Source organism: Numida meleagris, chromosome 2, assembly GCF_002078875.1.
Source record: "Numida meleagris isolate 19003 breed g44 Domestic line chromosome 2, NumMel1.0, whole genome shotgun sequence".
NCBI lineage: Eukaryota > Metazoa > Chordata > Aves > Galliformes > Numididae > Numida > Numida meleagris.
Window position 1 is genome coordinate 97,106,947 of NC_034410.1, and position 23,446 is coordinate 97,130,392.

A 23,446-nucleotide genomic window follows, 5' to 3' on the forward strand; every position below is an offset into this window, starting at 1 on the left:
AGAAAAGCCCCCAAAATAAATTTGCAGTATCTTTCTTGCAAAATGGAATAGGACTAAGTACGCAACCTTCCAAAACAATTAGTTTTCTGTCAGAATGAACATTTTGGCTATTGAGAAAACTATATTTTATCGATTTGTATAAAGAAAAAGCTGAAAAGGAAACTACAATTTTAGTTTTGGAAAAACAGTTTTGAAGAGTTAATTCTCTGTATTATTCCAGCTGTTTAAATGAGTAACTTTTATAACTGTGTTTCCTGGTAACATTTGCCCTGAGAAAATAATGAGAACAAAGAACACACGATACAGTAATGTCTTTTTATTAAAATACCTCTTAAAACAATTGTTATAACAAAATGCATTTGCTGTTGCTGTATGACATTTGCATACATGCAACGCTTACAGCAAACTCTAGACAGCATCAAGAATTACAAAGATAAGGCAAGCCCCAGAAAGTGTGCAACCTTGCTACCTACTCTCGGGCCATTACACAGACAAGTGTATTTACATTTTTATGCTGTTCCCTGGGCATGTTTCAGGTGAGTCCTCTCCCCACCCTTGCTGCTCCTCTGACTTGACCACCCAGTGAAATTCTAGTGGTGTCAGTGGTGTCACAGATGCAGAACAGCAGGCACCAAACCAGAAACATCACGCCCATCTTCTGCCCCTCTCAAAAGATTCAGAATTATGATAGTGTTTCAAATAATGTAACACTGCAAGATCTTAATGGTGCTAGTGACCTGTAGGAACGCTTACTACCTACTTTCTATCTTGGCGAAGAACGATGCATCATACTGCAACAAGATGCAGTCACAGCTACTTTTAACAAACACTCTCCCTCTGTTCAGTTTAAGAAAAATAAGAAAAAGATAATATGAGTTGTCAAATATTCAAAGATCAGCTCCTTCATTAAAAGCTAAGTTCTTCCGTTCACATCCACGATTTATCACTTAATTGCAAGTTTAAAGTATGCAGGTACTCCATTATCTACTAGTTCAAAACAATAAACATTCATCTTTCAAGTACTTCTTTACAGCTGAAAAAAAGAGATTGAAGAAAGTAACTTTATTTCACAACATTATATTTAATATATATGTTTATTTTGTCTTGTTGAAAGAGCTGTATAATGAGGGAAAATAAAAAAGCATTTAGGCAACCTTTTCAAGAAAATATATTTAAAATGACTGCTTTCATTTGTACATGGTACAGATATACAGGTGTGACTAGAAAACAGTTTAATCCCTCTAGACGGAGGGCAGTGAGAGAAACATGAATAGGCAAATTCTTTTTTGTGTGTGCATATAGATATATACATGTACGCATAAAAAAATCAAGGCATTAAAAAACGCATCATTATAAATACCAAAAGCTGATCATTAACTACTCATGCACTTTATTTTGCACTTAGTACCATTATCAATGGAGTCTTAATTAGGGCATAAAATTGCCATGTAACTGTCAACATACTAAAATTCTTTCTTAGAAAAATGGACAGTGTTCTATGCTCAGAACATCCAATTTTTGCCTTTGGGGACACATCTTCCCTTCTTTGGTGATGGCATCTCATGGGAAAAAAAAATAAGACTTATGTTTTCGAATAAATATTCACAGCAAACTACTAAATGTGAATGTATCTGCTCCCAACTGTTCAGCTGATAACCCTGCAGCACTCGCTAGTTCATGCTGTTTTGATCTTTTTTTTTCACTTATTCATTATATTCAAAATAAAATTTCGTGTTCCCTTTACTGCACTGAATGTTCAAAGATTAAGTGACCCCAGAGAACAGTGCAAAAGGGAGGAGATGCAACTGCACCTCATAGCCTTGCTTTGGTCTCTCCGGAAAGACCAAAAAGATTTTTTTAGTTCCCAATGTACTTAAGAGAGCAGGGCAAATAAAACTTGGAGGAGAAGTGTCCCATTCAGCAGTTTGTTGGGCAGCCCTTCTAAGAAGTCAGGATTTTATCCATGACAGCCCTTGATTTGAACTCGAAGAGAAAGCATTCACTATTTTTTTTTCCCCTAAATAACATTTTCACAATAGAAGGCTAAGCTCAGAAACTAGAGGGCAATAAAGTTAAAAACAAACAAACAAAAAACAAAGACCAGACACCTCAAGAACAGCTCTCTCCCTGCAACTCAGTATCCATTTATTTGTTGAACTGAGATGGTGAGAATCTCATTACCATATTCTTAAGTTTTCCCTACTCTAAACTACTAGATATAGTATTATATTCTGAAAACCAATATAGTCGATAGTATCAAATCAAAGGAAAACGATCAGAACAGCAAGGATGAGCATGGCTGTACCATTTGAGCAGAAGTAAAGAAAAATAAAACATAACCTTGAAAATTCTACAAGTTAGCCTTGCTTGCATGAATTTAAAAAAAAAAGTTTCAAATTTTATACATCTTTTTTCAACCAGCTACATTTAATTGCAACCAGTAGACACCCCACCAAAAAGCAGTATTTCCAATCCACTTCTCTTCAACTGAGAGGGATTACTTTGGCTTCTATAGTACTGTATTACAATTTTCCTGCTTCAGAACATACAGTTCATACATTTTACAGTTTTACTGCCATAGTCGATGCATTCTGGCCCAATACACTCACAGCAGGCGTTGTGAAACCATCGGTATTTGGATGCTCCCATGGACTCGCAAGAGATCTTGCACTGATGTATTGACATGCAGTCATCAAAATACACCACAGTACACATGTGTTCTAAACCAAGAGGGGGAAAATGGTTTAAAAGGTCTTAAAGTATTTAAAAGGTTACTTAAAAATTAATTACACATGCAGCTTTTGAAGTAGGAGTTCAGATCATCAAGACCATGAGGCATAAGGAAAAAAAGGGTGATAGAGAAGCAGAAAATACACAGAGACCAAAGGTGAGATCTAACAACTTTCAGTTTTTACTGTCTGCTCTTCCTCTGGATTATTATTTTTTTTTAACTGATTTTTGTCTTTTTTTTTTTTATCCTTTGCAAAGTAATGATGGGATACCTTATGAAGCGTGAAGATAGGCTATGCCAAAATAACAAGCAGGCATCCTCTGAAGGTACAAGCCTTAGCATAAAGGTACAAGTTGCTAGCAGTTATTATATGCTACCAAGAAAAACAACATTTTTAGATAAGTTATTTTAAAAACTTATTAAAGTATAAACATTTTCTCCTCATCCCTGTGATTCAACAGTATTCTTAAACCACATTAAAACCACATGTTGCTAGAGCTAGAGAATCCCATTTTCCTCAGCATGAAACAGCACAGCATGCTTTTAATTATTATTTTAAGCAACACCAGTTTTGCTACTAAGATTAAGAAATCCTTTCTGCCTTTTTGTCTAAGCATAGTCTTTGTTGTTCTAACAACCATGCAATTATTTGAAACGCCATGAAGTTTGGTGTTGTAACCCCAAACTGGAGCTGAGGAATTCACCACATCTATAAAACAAAAACAACCCTCCCCTGTCTACTTCTAGTTCCCCGAGCTGATAGAACCCACCATCTTTTCTCTTTGCCAACCAACTGATTACACCATAGTTTGTTCTCCATGGGATCTTGACAGCACCACATTTGCCCCCAGCATAAGTTGGCACACTCTGGGGGAAAGCACGACCGAAAGCTGTCTACAAACATGAACACCTCACTAGCACACATCAGACAGATTTGTGAGCTGCAAATGTCAAGAGGCTTTCTCGCCTATTCCTGCTTAAACTGCATGGATCCAGAAGAAATGTACTGACCTACATTCCAAGGAAGATTAGAAAAATGTAAATCCAAACATGGACGCTAAGTCAGACTGAGTTTACTTTTCATTTTTTAATGATTATGGAGATATGGAGAAAGATGAGTAACCAAAGGACTCGGAGCGCTGCAATTGTTAACCACAGCATTTATTCAGTCTCTTGTATGTAAGCCTTGTGCTGAAGTGCAGCATAACCCCCCTCTTCAAAACATGGGTGCCTCATAGATTAGCAACCTCAGCAGCACACAGGTCTCTTGGCAAGTTCCTAAGGTGAAGTCCAGGGGTGAGCTGAGGCCAGCAAGGGGCTCCATTGCCCCACAAGCCATCACATCTATGCAGTCAGTTTCCCCAGTACCAACAGTAGATGACCCTTGTGTTGCCCATGCTGCTGAGACATGGCAAGGGACAGAACAATGTATAAGAAAGCACAATGCAGCTGCTAGCTTTTCTATGGATGCTTCCTCCTCCTTGACATCTGGAAGCCCTGCCTACCTTGTAAGAATTAGAATCTGCCAAAATGTCGATGAAGGAAACCTGATAACTGCCAAATTATTTTACTGCTGCCAGAACAGTTGCAAGAAGGTCACAGGACATGCTACCAGCTCGCTGAACGCAAGATAGTATTCTTAGTTCAGGCTCTGGGCTGACATACACTTCTTATAGACACCAAATACAATGCAAAAGGCATCAAGAATCTTGAGGAGGAAGTGCAGACCCAATGCCAAAGCATTTTTCTGCTTCCAGGAAAGCTATGCTGTGAGTAAGGCTGCAGTCATCTAAGAAATCTTGGAGTACCTGAACTACTGCTGAGAATGTCAACAAAACACGCAGTGGTTGCGCAAGTCCTGTCCCATTCTTGGCACTTCAGTTTCTACAACACTTCAAAATAAAGCCTAAAGCCCAGTAACCATAAAGAGTTCTCACAGAACAAAACCTCTGCCTGAAACCCACCAACATATCCACAGCTTCAGTGAGGATGCTTTATTCACAGGTGGGAGGGGAAAAGTGCAAAACAGTACACATTCTATGGTAGCAAGGAGAAAGAGTGATCTTCCTAATATGCAGCGAAAGGGCTCAGTTAAAGCAGAAATGTGGTAGAGAGATGGTACTGGCAGCGACTGCTGCATCCACCAAACCACACAGGCAAGAATCCATCCAGGGGCCACACACAGTTGTGGGGGGCATAAGGGACCTCTGGAGATCAACCTACTGCAGGTTCTCTACAATAGGCTGCAGAGGAAAGAATCCAGGTGGATTTTGTATTAGGTCCAGAGAAGTCGACTCCACAGCCTCTCTGGGCAGCTTGCTGAAGTGCTCCATCATCCTCAAAGTAAAGAATTTTTTCCTCATGTTTACCTGGAACTTTCTGTGTTCCAGTTTGTGCCCATTGCCCCTTGTTCTATCGCTGGGCAACACTGAAAAGAGCCTAGTCCTGTCCACTGGCTCCTGCCTTCCAAATCCTTATAAACATTGATCAGACCTCCTTCCTTTCCCTCAGTCTTCCATTTTCCAGGCCAGGTCTCTCAGCCTTTTCTCATAAGGAGATGCTCCAGGCCCCAGTAATCTTCATGGCCCTCTGCTAGACTCCTTCTAGAAGTTCCCTGTCTTTCATGACCTGAGGAGCCCAGAACTGGACACAGCAGTCTAAATGTGGACTCACCAGGGCAAAGCAGAGGGGAAGGATCACTCCTTTGACCTGCTGGCCACGTTCTTTTGATGCAACCCAGGATACCATGGGCCTTCTTGGCCCCAAGGGCACACTGCTGGGTCATGACATACAGCAACTCTGTCTTGCTTCAGAGAACATGCAAGCACTGGGCAACCTTTTGGCACCAGCAACAAAAAGCTGGGATTGCCAAGAAGCATACACACACCCTCTAGTCCCAGGATGCCCAGATATCCCCAGGTTTCTGCCTCCCGATCTTCTCATAGTAGGTGTTCAGGCATCAGCTGCAGGCACAGAGAGCCTCTGTCCCAAGACAAACTAATCTTTCTGGATTAGCAGGAATTAGAATAGTTCAGTTAAAAGTGACCAACAAAGATCATCGAGTTCAACTGCCTGACCACTTCAGGGTACTGAAATAGGTACTGAAAGTGGCTGTTTGAAGCATCATCTCCTTGGAGGCCTGAACCGCCCAGAGCAGCCCCATCTCTGGAAGTCCTCTGTGAATGAGGCCCTGGCAGGAGGTACTTCAGCCTTTCTCTACCAGTGATGCTGAGATGTCCTTCTGCAAGAGTGAATGTTTCTGTCAGTGGGAAGGAGGTCAGGGGATGGGCACCCCTAGGACCATAACCCTGGTAGAACCAGGGAAGAGCAGTGAGGCCTTGTGAGATTGGTCCAGGAAATCAACCTCCGAGCACCAAAGTGGGGACAGAAGCAATATCTCAGCTATATTAAGGTAGCAGCAACAACCAAGACCATTAATCTTCACTGACTGGAGAAGAAAGTTTATTTTCACATGCACACGGAAGCCAAAAGATTTGGTCCTAGAGGGCCAATCCAGAAATGCTGCAAAGTGGGGAGGACAGCTTGTACACACCAGGCCAGAGCCAGCGATAGATCTGGCTGATTCCCAGTAGCTCTTGTAAGAAGCTAGAGGACACACTTCATGTGCAGAAGACTAAGCTACCAAATGCATTTTGAAGTCTTGCTCATCCAGAGACATGCCAGCTAGACTGGTCCTTTCTTCTCTATCTACCCTGTTCACTGCAGGCTACTCTTGTCCCTTGCTCAGTAGGGTCGGTGTTTCTGCACAGATTAAGAATTTTTGAAAGCAGGAAAGTTGCTCACATTAAGCACTAAATCCCTCTTTATGGGCTACAAAAAGAGTCACAAAGAAAAGAAAATATTCTACAGGCTCAGTAGGGATCTGGGAGAGTATTCAAATTTTTTCACAAATCTAATTGCGCAGGCACTGCTGACTCCCTCAGTGGAAATAAAAGGATGCTACTTGCTGCATTAACAGCTCTTTCATTAGCATTTCGCCTATTTTCACACAGAAAGGGCTATCAAATACAGATGGGGTAGGGAGGAGAGAGAGAGCAGCGGGGGTCTGACAGCTACACAGCTCTTTTCAGAACACTGATTTTTCACCTTTACCCCCCAATTCATATCTCATGAAGGTTGTGTGGGAGAAACAACAATGTAGGATCAAGTTTAAACTCAGATGACCTGAAGAAACAGGCTCATATTTCTGCCAGACTTTGCAACAGTACTGTAGGTGCATCAGGTGAGATCTATACTGGTACTCGATGAATTTGGCAAATACAAGAATGGAGCTGTTTTCTTAGAAGTTAAGGAAAAATGCTAATTAATTAACCTCCCTAGTTAATTACAAATCCCCACGTGTTACCTTGAAAATTAAAGGTGCTATATAAGGTAAGTTGCCTGCAGGTCTGTTTTGTGGTAGAAGAGCAGCAAACTGTCTGCCTGGCAGTCCTACCATTTTATGTTCGAAGTTATTGGGAAAAAAAAAATTAAAGGCACTTTTTAAAATGTGTTCCTGGCATACCTACAGAGATAGGTGCCCTCTTCTGGACTGCTAGATCTTCTCTACCTGACTGGCAGTTAGTGGAAGCATAAGTGCAGAGCAGACACCATCCATTGTGTCACTGAGCGGTTTAAGTCAGAATCCCTCAGCTACAACACAGATTTTGTTTCATCAGCTGCCAAAAGATTATCCACTTCCCTCCTCTCTCTCTTGCCAACATCCTGTCATCATCTGCAGCACTTAAGCTTATTTATACATTTGAACTCGCAGTTCAGAGCTCTGAGGGTATCAGCTAAAAACAAGGGAAAAAAAAAGAATAAAGTACAAATGTAACTCTAGATTAATAATCACTGCAAGTAGCGATAGTCATTTGAAGCAGTGGCTCAAACATCAGAAACCACCGGTACAAAGAGCTCCATCCAGCAGCTCCGTGTGCTTTGGCTGCTAGAATGTTTCAAGACTGCTCACAGGAGGAAAGGGAAGGCACGCATTCAGACAATAATAATTCAAGGTCCAGTGGCCACAGTAGGCAGGGGCAGGGCAGGAATGCTTTACGTCTCTCTGCATTCCACCTCCGCAAAAACTTGCGGCCTGGCTCTGTCCCACCATCAGGCACAAGGCCCTCGAGTTCCTGGGGCCAGTGCTGCTTTTCCTGGCACCTACCCAGGGCTGCACATAGCAAGTCCGGCACCCTAGACTGCTTCACACTGATCTGTGCACGGACACGTGTTGCAATTAAAATCAGAACTGTGTTACAGGATGTGGCAAGAGGTATTTATAGGCAGAGCCTATCCAAATGTGGGCAAGTTTTCCATAGGACAGTATGCAGTCTGCTCTAGCCTTACCAAAATCTACCTCTGATTAGCCCCTCTCCCTTTACAGGCAACAAAAGAAACAGCTGCTGCTAGCACACCATGTTGGAGCGAAGCACGCTCTGTATGCCTATGCTGGCTAGGCTCTTTGGCACTTCACCCATCCACCCCTCCCCCTTTTGGTTATTGGTTCCCTAGCGAACTCACCCAAAATGTTTTAGAAACAACACTACCTCATGGGTCACACAACATCCAACACAAGAGTTGCAGCTCCCCAGGTGTCCTCACTTCCACCGTCATCAACATCAACTGACCAAGGCCAGCAGCCGGTTTTTCTTTCCACCTTTTGTTCTCACAGATTGACTCACTGGTGTTTTTATAAGAAAATCTTAACATGATGTTCTGCAAAATCAGATCTTTATCTACATTGTGGCCAAGAAAAGACACCTCAGCAGCATAACATATTTACATAATTAAAAGTATAGGAAATTGGAAGCCATTTTCTACTTTTTCCAGTTCTTTGCTGGCTGGTAAGATGGAGGAGGCATAGCCAATGATTACAAGAAAAGCTCTGACATTTATTTCTCTTTTAAGTGACCACTGAAACCCAAAATTCAGTGGCATTTGGTAAGTATTTCCAAATATAACTGTTATTTTTGGAAGGTCATCATTCCAGTGAAAGCCCTCTCAGCCTTATTTCTAATACGGTCTTAGCAAATGAAGCGAGGGAGCCTTCAGACTAAGAAAAAATTGAAGCTAAGTATTTGTCGGTGTTGTTATACTCAGAACTCCTCCACACCCTCAAGATGCAATTCAAATTCCAAGTTTAATCCAAAGCTATCATTAGCCCATCCTGTTGGCATGGTAGTAAAGGACTGTCAGGGAACAGCCAGTCCAGCTGTAGTACCTAACTTCAGTGGGATATATTCAAGGTTGTTCCAAGCATAGGCTTTTTTCCCCCCCAAATATAATTTACATCTTTAAATACTGTAGCATTTGCACACATGGCTTTTTGTGGCTTGCCATTTAACATGGCTTTCTGCATCACTCTCATGATGGTAGGCAAGCTTTTTATTAATGCCAAAGACATATGAATGAAATGTTTTCTGACCATCTGGTTTCCCAGTTCTGGAATTAATTTATTTTTCTAATGTGCCTTAACCAAAGGAAGTCAGAAAAGTTGCCATTACAGTGCCAAGTAATCAATAGCAGCCCTACTCGGAAACATTACTAGGTCAAAGGTTCAAGATGGGATGGAAAAGCAGTGTGTCCATCAATTAGGGTATCTTGCCTCGATAAGATAAAAGAACCATCACAACAACAACATATGTGGTTACTAATACTTAAAGTGAGCGTTGGGAAGGAAGCAAAGCATTAATCACACTACAGTAAAACAAATCAGATGCTCTTTTCCCCTGTTAAGCAGCTATTCTACTAAGAACCGTTTATGAGATTTTTTTTAAGTCTTTGAAACGATTTGCACAGAAAAGTATTTCAGGTTTAGTGTGGAAATTGAGAAGCAGAGAGAATTTTTCTTAACCCTCTGCTGTCACTACGCCAAACTTCTCATCTTTTACCCCGCCACTCAGCAAAAAATACTCTAAACTCACGGTGGAAAAAAAAACATAAATAAAATAAAGGCAGTAAGTTCATACTCTGTTATGTCATGCTCAGAATTAGACTGAACTTTTCCCACCTTTTTATACATGAAAAGTAGAAGCCACCACAGACAAGCACAGAAGATGCACTGAGAAAGCTGCTGGAAGAGACCAGAAGGGACGCTAGGAATTCAGACACTGTATTTATTACCTTTATCACTTGAGTAAGGTGCGTGGATGTTGTTGCTTGGAACGGAGACGTTCTGATGCTGTGGCTGGTTCACTGTTTCTAAAAAGGAAACTAAGTTCTCATGATGCGACAGTTCTTCTGCAACAGGGAAGGAAACAATATTCCAGTTCAGCTGAGTATCCCCTTCTGTGAGCGCCCGGAAAAGCGAAGGAATTGGTTCATGCAACTCCTCTACAGTGCTCTTGGATGTTGGAGGCGTGTCACTGTAATTGCGAGGGTTGCACATACCTGCAAAGGAATGAGAACGTAAGCTACACAAAAATCCTTTTTTCTTGGAATATGTGGGTGTATATAAATATATATCTGTACTTGACCAGGAGAACAGAAGCCTTCTATTTATGTATCTTCCATTCTTAACTCAATAGCAGAATTGCCACCAAAGACGGCAGTGCTAACTTTCAACAGCAGCAGGTTTCAGATCTCTGCACAATTCCACAAAACACATCTGCAACTTGTGAGATCCAAGTGAAAAGAAGAACCTCTTTTTCGCTTCCCTTTCTAAGAAGCTATAGCATTACACTTCAGAACACAGAGCTCAACTAAAGGTTTGCTTCCCCTGGGAAACGAGACAAAGCACGGCATGACTGACACCAGCATGAATCTGGAATGGAAGCCTACGACTGAACAAAGATAGTATCTTGACAAGCCTGAGGTTTGTGAAACTTCTGGTCACAATTCAAGTATTTGATCTCATCTGCTTCAGCAGCGCATTAGATCTTACAAGGCACCTGCCCGAGGTGCAAAGATCAGCACCAGGAGAGAGAAAGAGTCTGCTCTCTTTATGTGCTTAGACACGGCTGAGATGAGCCGAGATTTTCTGCTTAGTTGGAGAGGTCACTGCAGACAAAAACGCTTATTTCCACGTTACCCCTTCCACATTTTTCAGTATCTTCTGGGGAATCTTTTTTGAAATCCGTTGTCCACTACTGTGATCCTCTTTGCCCCCTCCTACAAAATGTTTTGTGATGTGCAGTGCAGGTGCCAGTTTTTCATTAACCATTTAAATGCAACCGTTTATTACCTGCAATGAAACTGGACGGCACCTTCTTTTAATCAAAACATTGAAACTTCCAAGACTGAAAGCAAATGTTACATACGCATAGGTATTTAAAACCAGAACCCATAAAACACTATCAGAAGTCACCTGGCAAGAGACAGAGAAATTGATTTTCCTGATGTACATCTGGATATCATTTTGGGTAGTTTCACAGATACACTTTTAGACAGCTACAGCTGCAAAGCAAATCAATCCTCTTCTTCCAAAGCAATACGGAGCGCGTATGTTTGAAGTCTACCTGCCCTACACACTCAGAAAAGCATCTCCTGCCCTGTCAACGCATTAGGACTCCAGCTTCAAAAATCATATTTAACTAGAACTTTATAGAAAAACACAATCTTTTCAAATTAAGTGCTGGATGGTATAAGTAACTCCTGGCCTCAGAACAGATATAACCTGGAGGACAGCACAACCCATCTGCTTTTACATTATACTTCATCAGTTGATGGAGACTTAGCTATCAAAATGACGGTGGAATCTCCCACTCCAAATCTACATTAATGAGTAATTATTTCTGAATAGGACGATGCCATACAGCCAAGGTCTGAGGCACCAGCAGGACCATCAGGAGATGTTTTTGTTCATCCAGTACTGGGAAACTGAAACTAAAACCTTGCTAACCACTTTCCTGGATAGCGCTGTGGTAAGCATCAACAGAACAGGGAGTAATGTTCAGAGTTAGAAAATGAACTGTGTAGACCTTTTTCTTTACAATCGCAATAGCTAGGTTCTTCTTCCTAGAGAACATCTGTGCACGAAGCCCTGCTTTCTGAAGCAGACAGCAGTACTGGCGAAGCCAAGTAGCCTACTCTCCTGTTCCCTAACCCTATGACTGAAAGGGACCACAGTGCATTTCAGTACTGCATTACAAAAAACAAGAAGACACGGGAAGGGCAAAGAGGATGGGGGGAAATTTATATACAAATATATTTGACTCTTCAGTGAGTCCATTAAAATATTTCTGCTCAAATAGAAAAAAAAAATCAAACTTTTAAGGCCTCTTTCAAAATTAATAGCCAGCATGGGTAGAGGGGCGGAAAACACTTTATGCCGTTGGGCAGAATCTCACGTGCATCCAAGTATTCTGCTCCACTCCTTATTTACTGAAGGACAGACAGCTACTGAGAACCAAGCAAGAAGCAAGTCGTCAGAAAGCATATTCACATCGTGATGGAATATGAGAAGCAATGAAATGCAGTGAAATGGAGCACTTCGATGCACTCATCCTCATGAACTCGGAAAAGAATCGACCAGCCAGAAGCTGTGAGAAGGTACAATGATCAACATGCCTCCCGTTTATGGGAACCAGATGGATTTGAATGGCAGTGGAGGGAGACTTTCAGCAACCCCAGGATGATGAAGCTTTCAAAACATTTATAACATGGGAAGGAACAAGAACATATCCCTCTTTCTGCAGAGGCAGCATTCATTTCCAGAAATCTTGGCACTGTGGACATGATCTGTTGGTAATAATGCTGTCCTTGTTAGGGCTGTCATCTCATCTTACAGCAAGAACTCGTATACCTCCTTCTCACTCTCCAGAAACAGCTCTTTTTGCAAATAAAAGAACAATGAAAAACTTGGGCCATGCAGAATTACAACTAGTCCCAAGGACTCTCAGGGGAACTCACATCTCCAGTTGCCCCATAAAGCAGGTGTTGCATAGTTTCATTGAGATGACAACTGAAAAAGAAGTCCACAAACTGATAGCAAAACTGATATTTAGTGATATTGACACTACCTAAGCAAAACCTGGACCACTACCGTGCACCTCATAAAGCAGATGCAGCCTTCTGCCATGTTGGTCCCAACGCTAACTCGTGCAGTACCCACAGAACAAGTTGTAGGATGGTTGAAGAACAGATTTCATCCTGATGCTGAACTTCTGCAGTAGGACTGTGACTTGAACATGTGGCAGGGGAAAGAAGATTTATAAACGAAAAGAAGAAATCCCCAACAACTGCAAACTTACCAACACAGTCACAGCACTCATCCCAAAGTGTGCCAAGGCAGAGCATGCACTCCTTGCAGCAGGAACAGTTCCCTTCCCCCGGGCGGCACTGACACAGCTCCTGAAAACAACATGAATGTGTTACACCCCAACAATCTCAGACATAAAATGCCAGCAGGGCACAGCAGTTCTTCCTCTGGCCACAACTCAAGATACGGTGTTAGAACAGCTTTGTACGCTAATAGAGTGAGAAAATGGTAAAAAAAAAAAAAAGTGGTAAAAAAAAAGCCAAAGAACCAAGCTGAATTTACAAATGGATCTTTTTTGGATTGATTGAACGGACTGATTTTTTTTTTTTAAGCTGAAACTCTAAATGCAATTCTGAAGTCTGCTAACAAGTGTTCAAAGAAAGTCCTATTCATGGGAAAGCTGTTCACCTGAACCTACAAGTTCCCTGCATACTTTTCCCACTGCAAAACAAAACTCAAAGAAGGATGTTTCTTTTTGCATAAATAGTGCAGATGAGGTATAATTTAGCTAAAAAAGGAAGCAGCGTGTCCATACTTCAGAAGACGTACGTGCCTACCATCACACCTAATTGCGGATCTTAAAAGGAATGTATCTGGTTAAGCCATCGGAACATACTTATTTTGTACATCTCTGAATGCTTGCTACACATTGCTGTTTGTCATATTAGTAACCGTATGTGGGTACATATATATATTTATCCGAGGTCCAGCTGATTCATTTTTGCTCTTCCTCTATCCCCAGAACGGCACCCTGGATACTTCAAAGATTTCAGTAGTCTCTTGAAAGTAAAATGGTACACCTACACTCTTTTCTCTAATTGCTATTAAGACAGAGAACCAGAAAAGACATGGAAGCACAAAGCCAACACTTTCTGCTTCCTGCTTCCCAAACCTGAAGGGCGCTGGTTTGTCCGGCAGTGCTGCTGAAGCCGTACAGTTGATGATCCTGAAGCATGGGAACGGCCTGCACGTACAAAGGAAATCTAAAAACCAGGTGGCCCGCCTCCCCGCAGCTCACAGACACGTACGAGCAGCTCCAAAGGGCCCCAGCTCCCGGCAGGCAGTCTGCAAGCACTGCTCATGCCCTACTCCTGAACGCAGCCGGGAAAGTGAGGCCGGAGCCACGTCCCCCTTTCAGGGGACAAACACAGAAGCAATCCCCAAATCCACTGCAGATGGGCCACAGTGTGCTAATGCAGTTCATCAATCCATTGTTCTTCCATTTGCTTTGTCCCAGATTGAGAATTAAAAATCTTCTCGAAGCCAGCCAAAAAGCCACAAAATCCAGAAACTATTGTGTTTCGCACAGCGCTGAGATAATGCCATTGCCTGCATAATTTAATGTAAATTGTTTGCACTTTTGAGTGGCCGAGCGTCAACTCCCGCTCTCCACGTGCATTTTTGCCATACACAGCCTTAGTAAGTCCGGAATTTTTATTTACAGACTGGAAACCTACCAAGTTTTTCAACATTTTCACTCTCAAAGTTTACTCGTGTCACCTATTACTGCGCTGTTTCCAAGCGAAAGATGAAAAACAGGCTCGTCACCGAGAAATACAAAGTTTTCCACAAGAGGAGACACCACAAACTTAGAAAGATGACTTATGTGAATGAATGACGCATTTCTAAAATATTTATCTTTCTGTTCAATAAACAGATTGTGTCAGACTTGAGGAGTAAAAGCCTGAATAAAACAATTTTTAAAAACAACCACATGTACAACGCTGCTGTGTTGGCCAGTGAGCCCTATCAGTACATATTCACATTAAACATATCCTACACATTCGCTCTTCAACAGTAAAACTGGGCAAACCACTTCACACCTATTAAAGACATTGCAACACCACCAAGCCAGTATGTGGGAGGAGGCTACTCTCCATAAACTATTAAATGCAACGTATGAATTGAAGCCAGAAAATTCACTAAATTTGAGTTATTTCAATTTTATACCCTGCACTACGCAGTCTAAGAGTATTCTCACAGAATAATCCTAACCTCTGCACTTGGAATTAAAAAAAAAAAAAATCACAGAACGGATTAGACTGGAAAAGACCTTAAAGCCCACCCAGTACCAGTGCCCTACCATGGGCAGGGCTGCCCCCCACCAGCTCAGCTGCCCAGAGCCCCATCCAACCTGGCCTTGAGCGCCTCCAGGGATGGGGCACCCACAGCTTCTCTGGGCAGCTGTGCCAGCACCTCACTGCCCTCTGAGTGAGTCTGTGTCTGTATTCTTAGTGTCTATGTGTGCAAGAACTATCTAGGGATCTCATCACCATACCTACCAGTATTTTAACAGGTTTATTTTTATAGGAAACACTTCAGAACTTTTTTTCCTTTTTTTTTTTTTTTTAAAGTTGGAGGAAGAAGATGGAAGAAAGAGCAACCACATTGGCCTTACGCACAGTTCTTCAGCCCCTCCTCCCCAGGGCTGTCCCTGCAGGGCAGTAATCGTATGTTTTTCCATCCATGCGTTTGCATGTCCACAGTTTCCTTAACCACTCTCAAGTTCCTCCTACTGACTCACCCAGACCGGACACTTGCACAGGATACATCTCCTTAAAAGAATGCTTCCATGGGACGTGGGTGAAGTGAAGCAGGAGAAATGCTCCCTGTTGATAGCTGGGGGTGGCGAGGCGTCAGTGGAAGAAAATATTACTCATAAGTGAGCCTGGCAGCTGCCCAGGCTGAACTACTGAAGGTGCACCAGGATTCTGCTAGGCAAGTAATGAGCCTCCCTCGTCTAAAAATACAGCATTAAGTAGGAAGCAGACATGTTTGTACAATAAAGGTATTTCTGCTCCAGAGAGCAAATAAAGATTTTTACAAGGTATTTAACATCTGCATTTTTTCAAAACTTTCTTGAAGTGACGGAGACTGTTTTCTCAGCGCTGTGAGAAACAGGACCTGAAGGCATTGGCAACCTCTCTGCAAACTGGAGGAGGGAATGAAAGAAAATAGCTCATGTTTTTTCCCTAGAACAGTTTAATAACAGAAAATCTCCTGGAAGCAAACCAGATGGAATTATTTTGTTAACCCGACCGCGTTACGTTCTACAGCTACAAAACACACACCAGTAGAAATTTTTGGATATGCAAGCCTTGAGGTTAGAATGTGATAGTTATTTCATACCACTGGGCAGAAAGTCTCGGAAATACTTGCAAGCTGGGAAGCTCGTGCCCAAGATTAACAGGAGGGGAAGACAAACCTTCAGCAGGTGTCACCAACAGTGGCACTGACGACACAAGTCATCGTGTGCCCACCTGGCGTTCTCAGCTTCTCCGTGCATGGGAACCCCAAAGCAGAAGAAATGCTGGAGGAGAGGTGCCGGGCACCACGAAGGCCAGCAGCCTACCCAGGGAGTGGGGCAACAGCCCTGCTGAGCCCAACACCTGACCGCTGGGGCTCGAGGATGAACTGAGCCCAAAGCCGGGAAGGGAGCTGAGCTCGCGTCCCTTCTCTGCCTCTGCTCCTGGGTCTCACCCACAGCTCCTAAAAAACTCTAGAAGCCACCAAATTTCTGCAAGGGTGAAACCAAAAAGGAGAGGTTCCTCAAACTATTTGCTTACAGAAAAAAAACATGAAATCACAACGCAAAGGCAGTAGCAGAGCTACAGCCATCAAGACCTAAGAGGAAAGCTGAATGCATGCAAGTTGTTGGTCTCGCGCTCTGTCCTGGATTTAACAAAATAAATATTTACGTAAGGACCACCCTCGAGCTGAGCAACTCCTAAGGAGTGGCAGTAATGACTGTACTGAGGCTGGCACAAATATTTGTGTTAACCGTATGCTTTTTGAGAGCCCCACTGCTCCCACAGATGCAGATGGCCAACACCGTGTCTTCCCTGCTCTCCAGTAACCTCAGAGCTGTGCCGATTTGGCTTCAAGCCATGAAGCATGCCAAACTAGAGTGGTTACAGAAACAGGATAGGGAACTGCGTGATGGGACTGTCCGGAAAACTTATTCACCAAAGCGCTTTTAATTCAGATTTCTCCAGAAGGGTTTAGAGGGAAACAAGAACACACAGATAAGCCGTACTGCACACCTACCCAAGAAGTAAGACATACCTCAGAGAGCAGCGCAACACTTCTGCTGCAACAACACTTGAAGATTTAAGAATAAAGAAGGAAAAAGCCAAGATGAAATATAGCAACAGCCTGGTCAGAGCTTCAGGAGCCTTCCCATCTGCCCTTGGACTCATCTGCCCCTGTCGCTCGTTGACCTGTGACCATGCATGACCCCAGCGCTGTAGGGTCTCAAAGAGCCACGTGTGGTCCTGATTTTAGATAAACACTTTAAGAGGGGATCCCACATCACAGAGCACACCCCTTGGGCTGTGCCTCTAGAGAGATGCCAATGCCCAAGCAAAACACAGCATTATCACTGAAAAACATTGCCATTGTCACTGGAAAGGTCGAAGTCAAAAGCCTCTCTCTTTCTCCCTCATTTAACTCCACAGACAATGGCTGAGAAGCAGCACTGTTTTCATTTTTTTTTCCATTTAAAGCAATGGCAGTACAGAAGTCAGAAGGATATTTACTACCATATAATATTTGTGCTCTCTGCTTTTCCATTTCTAAGCCGTAAAGAGGCTTAGAAGAGTAGGAAGCTGGAGCTGACCACAGGAAGGCTCCTTTTTGCCAGTGTGGAGTCAGAAAGTGCGCTCAGTTCACTGCCCATCAATAACCAGTTGGTAGGCAGCAGAACTGCTCATAGTTCCACTAAAAGGACCTTTCGCTCTGCTCCCAACCACTGCTGGAAGAGCATCTGGGGTTCGGCCATTCTTTCAGCCCTATGGACAGAACACAGTGAGCCAAAGACAGCATTTGGGCTCAAGCTGAACATCTGCTGCCCATAAGTGCAACTCAAGAGCCCTTTTTAGGTAAACTTGCACACTTTTGGAGCCTGCTCATCTGCATTAGTAGCCAGAGGTCCTTCAGGGTTGTGAGGCACGTTGGAGCCACACCAGCATTTGTCCTCTCAGGGGGCTTTCAGCCATTTTCAGCTTTACAACCCTCTGTTACGGGGAGTGCCATTCAATGAGATGCTCAAGGCCAAGTTGGATGGGGCCCTGGGCAGCTGAGCAGGTGAGTGGCAGCCCTGCCCACAGCAGGGGGTGGGACCGGGTGGGCTTTGAGTTTCCTTTCCTACCAAAACCATCCTGTGATTCCATGATAAAATAGCACTTATTTGTATCACTGGGTCTTCCCAAGGGGCAGCTTCCGAACTTAAAGGCAAGCAGAGGCAGCGCTGCCGCTATACCTGGATGAGGCACTTGCTGACGTCGCTGGCACATAGCGCCTTGTTGCAACCCACCGACGACCGGGCCCACAGCAGCAGCAGCAGCAGCAGGAACGCGCTCAATGCCGCACACGGCGACCTCATCATTCCTGTGGGCCGGCGGCTTGCAGACGGAGCTCAACCAGCACTGAAACAATTTTTGACCAAAAAAATGAAAAAGTCAAACGTTAAAGAGGCATAACAGCAAACCCAACTGCTCTTCCTCTGCCTGCAAACTTCTCCATTTGAAATTTTCTGCTGTTGCAATCATACATTGAAACTGCACTGGACTTCAGATGAACGAGGTCAGGTTTGTAACATCAGATCTGATGGCCTATAAGCAGTGACAAATAAAACAGGAGAAAACGCAGCAGCGAAGCCCTAATTGTGAAGGCACTGTCCAGGCAGACGCCTTGAGCTATCACAGAAAAACGAAGCTGCTCGGTCAGCGTCGATTCATTAAAAAGAAGGTCCCGGGTGCCCGGAGCAGCGCAGTTTACAGGAGCAACACCGCAAGGGCTCAGACCAGCGGGAGCGGAACGCGCGGCTCCGCTGCAGGCTCCCCCGCAGCCCCGGCGGCATCCCCCGCCCGCGCGTGCCCCACGAGCCCGGGCCGAGGGCCGGACCCCGGCACGCAGCCCATGTTTGGGCAGAGCTCGCGGCGAGCCCGCATTGTTCTCACAGGAGGGAAAGGCGGACGGGCACGGGATGGCCGCCGCGCAGCGCCCGGCGCCGCTGTCCCCAGCCCCCGGCCCCCCGCGGCCTCAGGTGCAGCCCGCAGCCCGGCGGGGAAGCACGCGGCGGGCCGCCCGGCCCCGGCCCCGCTGTCAGGGAGCGCCCCGCCGCGCCGCCCGGCTCCGGGGCACCCGCGGGGCCCTGCGCCGCCCCTCCCGGCCTCCTCCGTCGGGCAGCGGAACGCTCCTCACAAAGCCGCCGCCTCCCCGCCGGCCACCGGCTCCATCCTCCGACGCCGCGCCTCCGCCCCTCGCCCCCCTCACCGGCCGGGCAGCCCCGCTCCGCCGGCGGCTCCGGCTGCTCCGCGGGCGGCTCCGGCGACCGCGCGCCTCAGCTCGGCCGCGAGCAGCGCGCAGGCGGCGGCAGCGCGGGCTCGCAGCGCGCACACGGCGCAGGGCCCCGCCTCGGGGCGCCACCGGGCCCGCCCCTCGCTCCGCGCCCGCCGCTGACGGGAGGCCGAGCGTGGCCCCGGCGGGCGGGAGGGCTGTGCCGGGGAGGGGGGGGAGCGGTCTGCTCGCGGTAGAAAGATGCGGAGGAGCCCTCGCTTGGCAATGCCCTTGGAAGCAGCCTATTAAGTGCCGGACAAGAGCTCGGCTTTTGTATCGGTACGCAGAGACTGCTGCGGAGCTCCGGGGCCGCAGAGCCTGACGCCCCCCACGGCGGCTGGGGAGAGCCACCCAGCAGGGCCTGGAGCCCAGCCGGGCTGCGGGCGGGTGTTACCCCCACGTAGCGGTCTGGGAGAGGAAAAGGTGGTGAACGCTGCACAAAGCAGACCTGCTGTTTTCATAGGATCACAGAATGCCTTGGGTTGGAATGGACCTCAAAGCCCACCCAGTCCCACCCCGTGCTGTGGGCAGGGCTGCCACCCACCAGCTCAGCTGCCCAGGGCCCCATCCAACCTGGCCTTGAGCGCCTCCAGGGATGGGGCATCCACAACCTCCTTGGGCAACCTGTTCCAGTGCGTCACCTGTGTGAAAAACTCTGTGTGAAAAACTTCCTCCTAATATCTAACCTAAACCTCCCCCTTATGCTACCGCTATCAGACCATGTAAAAAGTCAGTCCCCCTCCTTTTTATAAGCTCACTTTAAGTACTGGAAGGCCACAATGAGGTCTCCCCAGATCCTTTTCTCCAAACTAAACAAGTCCAGTTCCCTCCGCCGGTCCTCATAGGAGAGGTGCTCCAGCCCTCTGATCATCTTTGTGGCCCTCCTCTGAACCTGCTCCAACAGCTCCGTGTTCTTCTTGTGCTGGGGTTCCCAGGCCTGGATGCACTGCTCCAGATGCGGTCCCACAAAGGCAGAGCAGAGGGAGACAATCACCTCCCTCTCCCTGCTGGCCACCCTTCTTTTGATGCAGCCTAGGATACAGTTGGCCTTCTGGGCTGCAAGAGTACACTGCTGGCTCATGTCCATCATTTCATCCACCACAATCCCAAATACTTCTCTGCAGGACTGCTTTCGGTGAGTTCTTCTCCCAGTTTGTATACATATCTGGGATTGCCCCAACCCAAGTGCAACACCTTGCATTTGGCGTTGTTGAACCTCATTAGGTTCTTGTGGTCTCACTTTTCAAGCCTGTCCAAGTGCCTCTGGATGGCGTACCTTCCTTCTATCGTGTCAGCTGCACCGCTCAGCTTAGTGTCATCAGCAAACCTGCTGATTTCTCTTGAAAGAAATCTGGATAAAAGGGGCCTTCTCCTTTGGGACAGCCTCACTCGGATCTCAAAAACATTCTCATAGTGGTGATTCGTATTCCTAGATGCCAAGTTTCACAAGACCAAATAATGAGTTTCCTCTCTGGAATAAAACCCAGGAGGAACCCAGCAGCACCTGGCTTCCTGGGAGGTGGCTGTCCCTCAGGAGGGAGAAGCAATGCCATGCGGCACCCATCCCTTGCACTCAGCCCCAACTTGCACCACCACTTGGTGGAAACGATGAAAATACACCCCGGGGATCATCCCACAGCACAAACCTGGAAAAGTACAACAGAGACACAGCTTGGATCCAGGTCACAGAGAGTGGGAGTGTGTTGTCTCTGGGACACAACATGGGAGCCAACACTTTGGACAATGGGATGTTCAGTAATCAGTACCAACTGAAAACAATCTGCATGAAACTGTTAATTAGAAGTTATCTCTCCTTGTTCATGAAACACAGGCTAAGCCTGGCAAATGATGAGCTTCAGACCTCCTCATAAGGTATACAGTCAAAATAATTTTAATTAACCAAAAACATGCATAATCCTTTTGCTTGTTGTGCTGTGAACTGCCTTAACTCCAGCCAGCCCTACCACTTACACTTGCATTTCCCTTACTCTGTGTTTGATTCTGTGGTACCAGTAAGGTGGTCCTGCATAAAAGCAGAAGCTTATCCTTCCTCCAGTACCTAACAAATTAAAAGTGGGGAAAAAAAAAAAGAGCTACAGGGCAGGAACTACCTTTGAATTTGTGCTTAATCCAGTATTACTGTGCTCGAGTTACTACCACTTTATTCTTGACTGCAGCCAGCAGTGACGTGCAGCTGGAAGGAGTCTGTTGTCCACAGCCTCTAGTTCAGCATCACAATGAAGGTGTCCCGGGCATTCACATAAGCACAAGGAGCAGCAGTTCACCTGGTATTTAAAAATCAGTTCAGAGCAAGTACTTTAATCTCTTTTCCACGTAACCACACCTCTTGCATAAGACCCGTTTCTTTCAAAAGTAATTTCACAGACATCAGATCCCTGGCGTTCTTGAATAATTGATGGACTAGGCTGTAACAAATCTTTTTCATGAATATCTATAACCTGCTGCCAATAAATAATTAACTGCTCATCAACAACACTAGGGATACAAAAATATTAAAACAAAAGCTTTTCATTTTTTAGTTTTTAATTGATTCTCCCTACATATTTGCTATAACAGGAATGATGAAATTTGATTATAGTACCAAATTTTACAATATTAAAAAATTCCAACCAGTAACATGACCAATAAAATTTATTAAACATTATATTTACAGCTATTTACATATCCTTCCATAGATTAATATTAAAATAGACAATATACAATTTAAGAATTTTCATTCAAAGGCATTTCGTTGGAAAAAATAGGCTCTATTACGAGACCACCATATAAGAGAAAAAAAGTTGTTGCTTTTTTTTTCTTTGTTTGCTTTGTCTTTGTTTTACACAAAAATATTTTCAGCATAGTAAGTCATAGATATGGCATTACAACAGCAGACTAACATGAAATATGGTTTTGTAAATGCTACAGTTGTTCAGGTTTCGGTTATTGAAGTCAAGGAGCTTGGGGTTCTGTGAAGCATGCAATACAGTTCAGTTTCAACTCTTTTACAGTTATGGTGATGAAACAAGCAGCTAAATCAAACACATGCCATAGTAAAAGAACTGCCAACCAGGAACACACTACACTTAATAAAAACGACAACTTTGGTCCAATAAAACATTAGACAAAAACAGTTTTACAGTTAAAATATCTATTTTGTACAGGTTTGAACATTAATTACAAGACTATTTACATTTGCACAATATGTATAAAATAAATTATTTTAAAATGGAAACAATATTACATCTTTTTCCAAAAAGAAAAAACTGTACAGTAATTTACAAAATACAATAAGACTAATAGACTATTTTCCTCCAAGTCTGATATTTTCTTCTACAGGCTTTTCATCTTTTTTTTTTTTTCCCCCCTGTGGGAATTCAACTGTTACCCAAATTTCGCAATACAAAGCTTTCGAGGAGATTTTAGGTATCATTTTGTTTTGGTGGCTGTTTTTGTTATTAACAGCTGCCAGCGCTGTTAACTCACCATGTTTCATCATCCTTGCCAGCAATACGCCCTGAAGCCGTAGGCAATTTTGAAATACAGGTAAGGGTATTTTCTGGGAAACTGACTTCAAATTAAGCATCCATCTCTGTGTTGTGAACAAGACCCCATGCAACATTTTTCCGAATACTTCAATTATTGAGAAAGGCAGTATTCTACATTAAGTGTTCATTAATGAAGTGTTCTGTCTTAAAAGAAAAATACCTTTGTGAATCACTGCACCTCAGTCTCTAGCTGCCCAATGGCAAGAGCCAGTAGGTACTAGATGTCATATTGGCGTCAATTCAAAGTCATCGTTAACATCAACAAGAGGAACGTAGAATTCCTGAATTTCATAAATGCTGATGGATTTGTATGTAGCAGGATCAAGTTCTTGTAGTTTAAGCTGCCACTCCAGTCTTTGTACCGCATTTAAAGCTGCTGCCTCATGCTGTTGCCTCATCAAAAGGCACGTCTGTTTTGGAATGTAGAAAGAAGTTACTTCAATATCTGAGAAAATACTGCAACACAAGCTTCAAAACAGAAAAGATGTCCAGGAGCCTCTTTGGTGGTACCAACTGCCCCAACTCTCTATTTAAATAATCAATCAGATTATTCCATTACATTATATAGCAAAAAAGGTTGTTTTTTGATTGTTTTGTTTTTAATATTAGCAGACCTTCCTTCACATT

At 44.3% G+C, this 23,446-nt stretch overlaps 2 protein-coding genes across 3 annotated transcripts in view; both read right to left on the minus strand.

The window, feature by feature from the left end:
• Window positions 302-19,325, minus strand: TWSG1 (twisted gastrulation BMP signaling modulator 1). The gene is made up of 5 exons (XM_021388756.1): window positions 19,209-19,325; window positions 18,193-18,358; window positions 12,925-13,024; window positions 9,857-10,123; window positions 302-2,720 (listed from the first exon to the last, which is right to left on the minus strand). The coding sequence occupies exons 2-5, from the start codon at window positions 18,316-18,318 to the stop codon at window positions 2,539-2,541; spliced, it is 675 nt and encodes a 224-aa protein (XP_021244431.1). The 5' UTR covers window positions 18,319-18,358; window positions 19,209-19,325; the 3' UTR covers window positions 302-2,538.
• Window positions 21,172-23,446, minus strand: part of ANKRD12 (ankyrin repeat domain 12) — a 63,880-nt gene continuing 61,605 nt past the window's right edge. Inside the window, exons 12-13 of one of the 2 annotated variants that reach the window (XR_002435032.1) lie at window positions 22,980-23,229; window positions 21,172-21,556 (exon numbers count right to left, since the gene is read on the minus strand). Coding sequence is in view for 1 of the 2 variants with exons in the window: in XM_021386473.1 (XP_021242148.1) it covers window positions 23,044-23,229 (186 nt within the window). In the remaining variant the exon portion in view is untranslated. Of the gene's footprint in view, window positions 21,557-21,905; window positions 23,230-23,446 lie in introns of those variants that run through there. The other variant, XM_021386473.1, reaches the window with a different exon arrangement.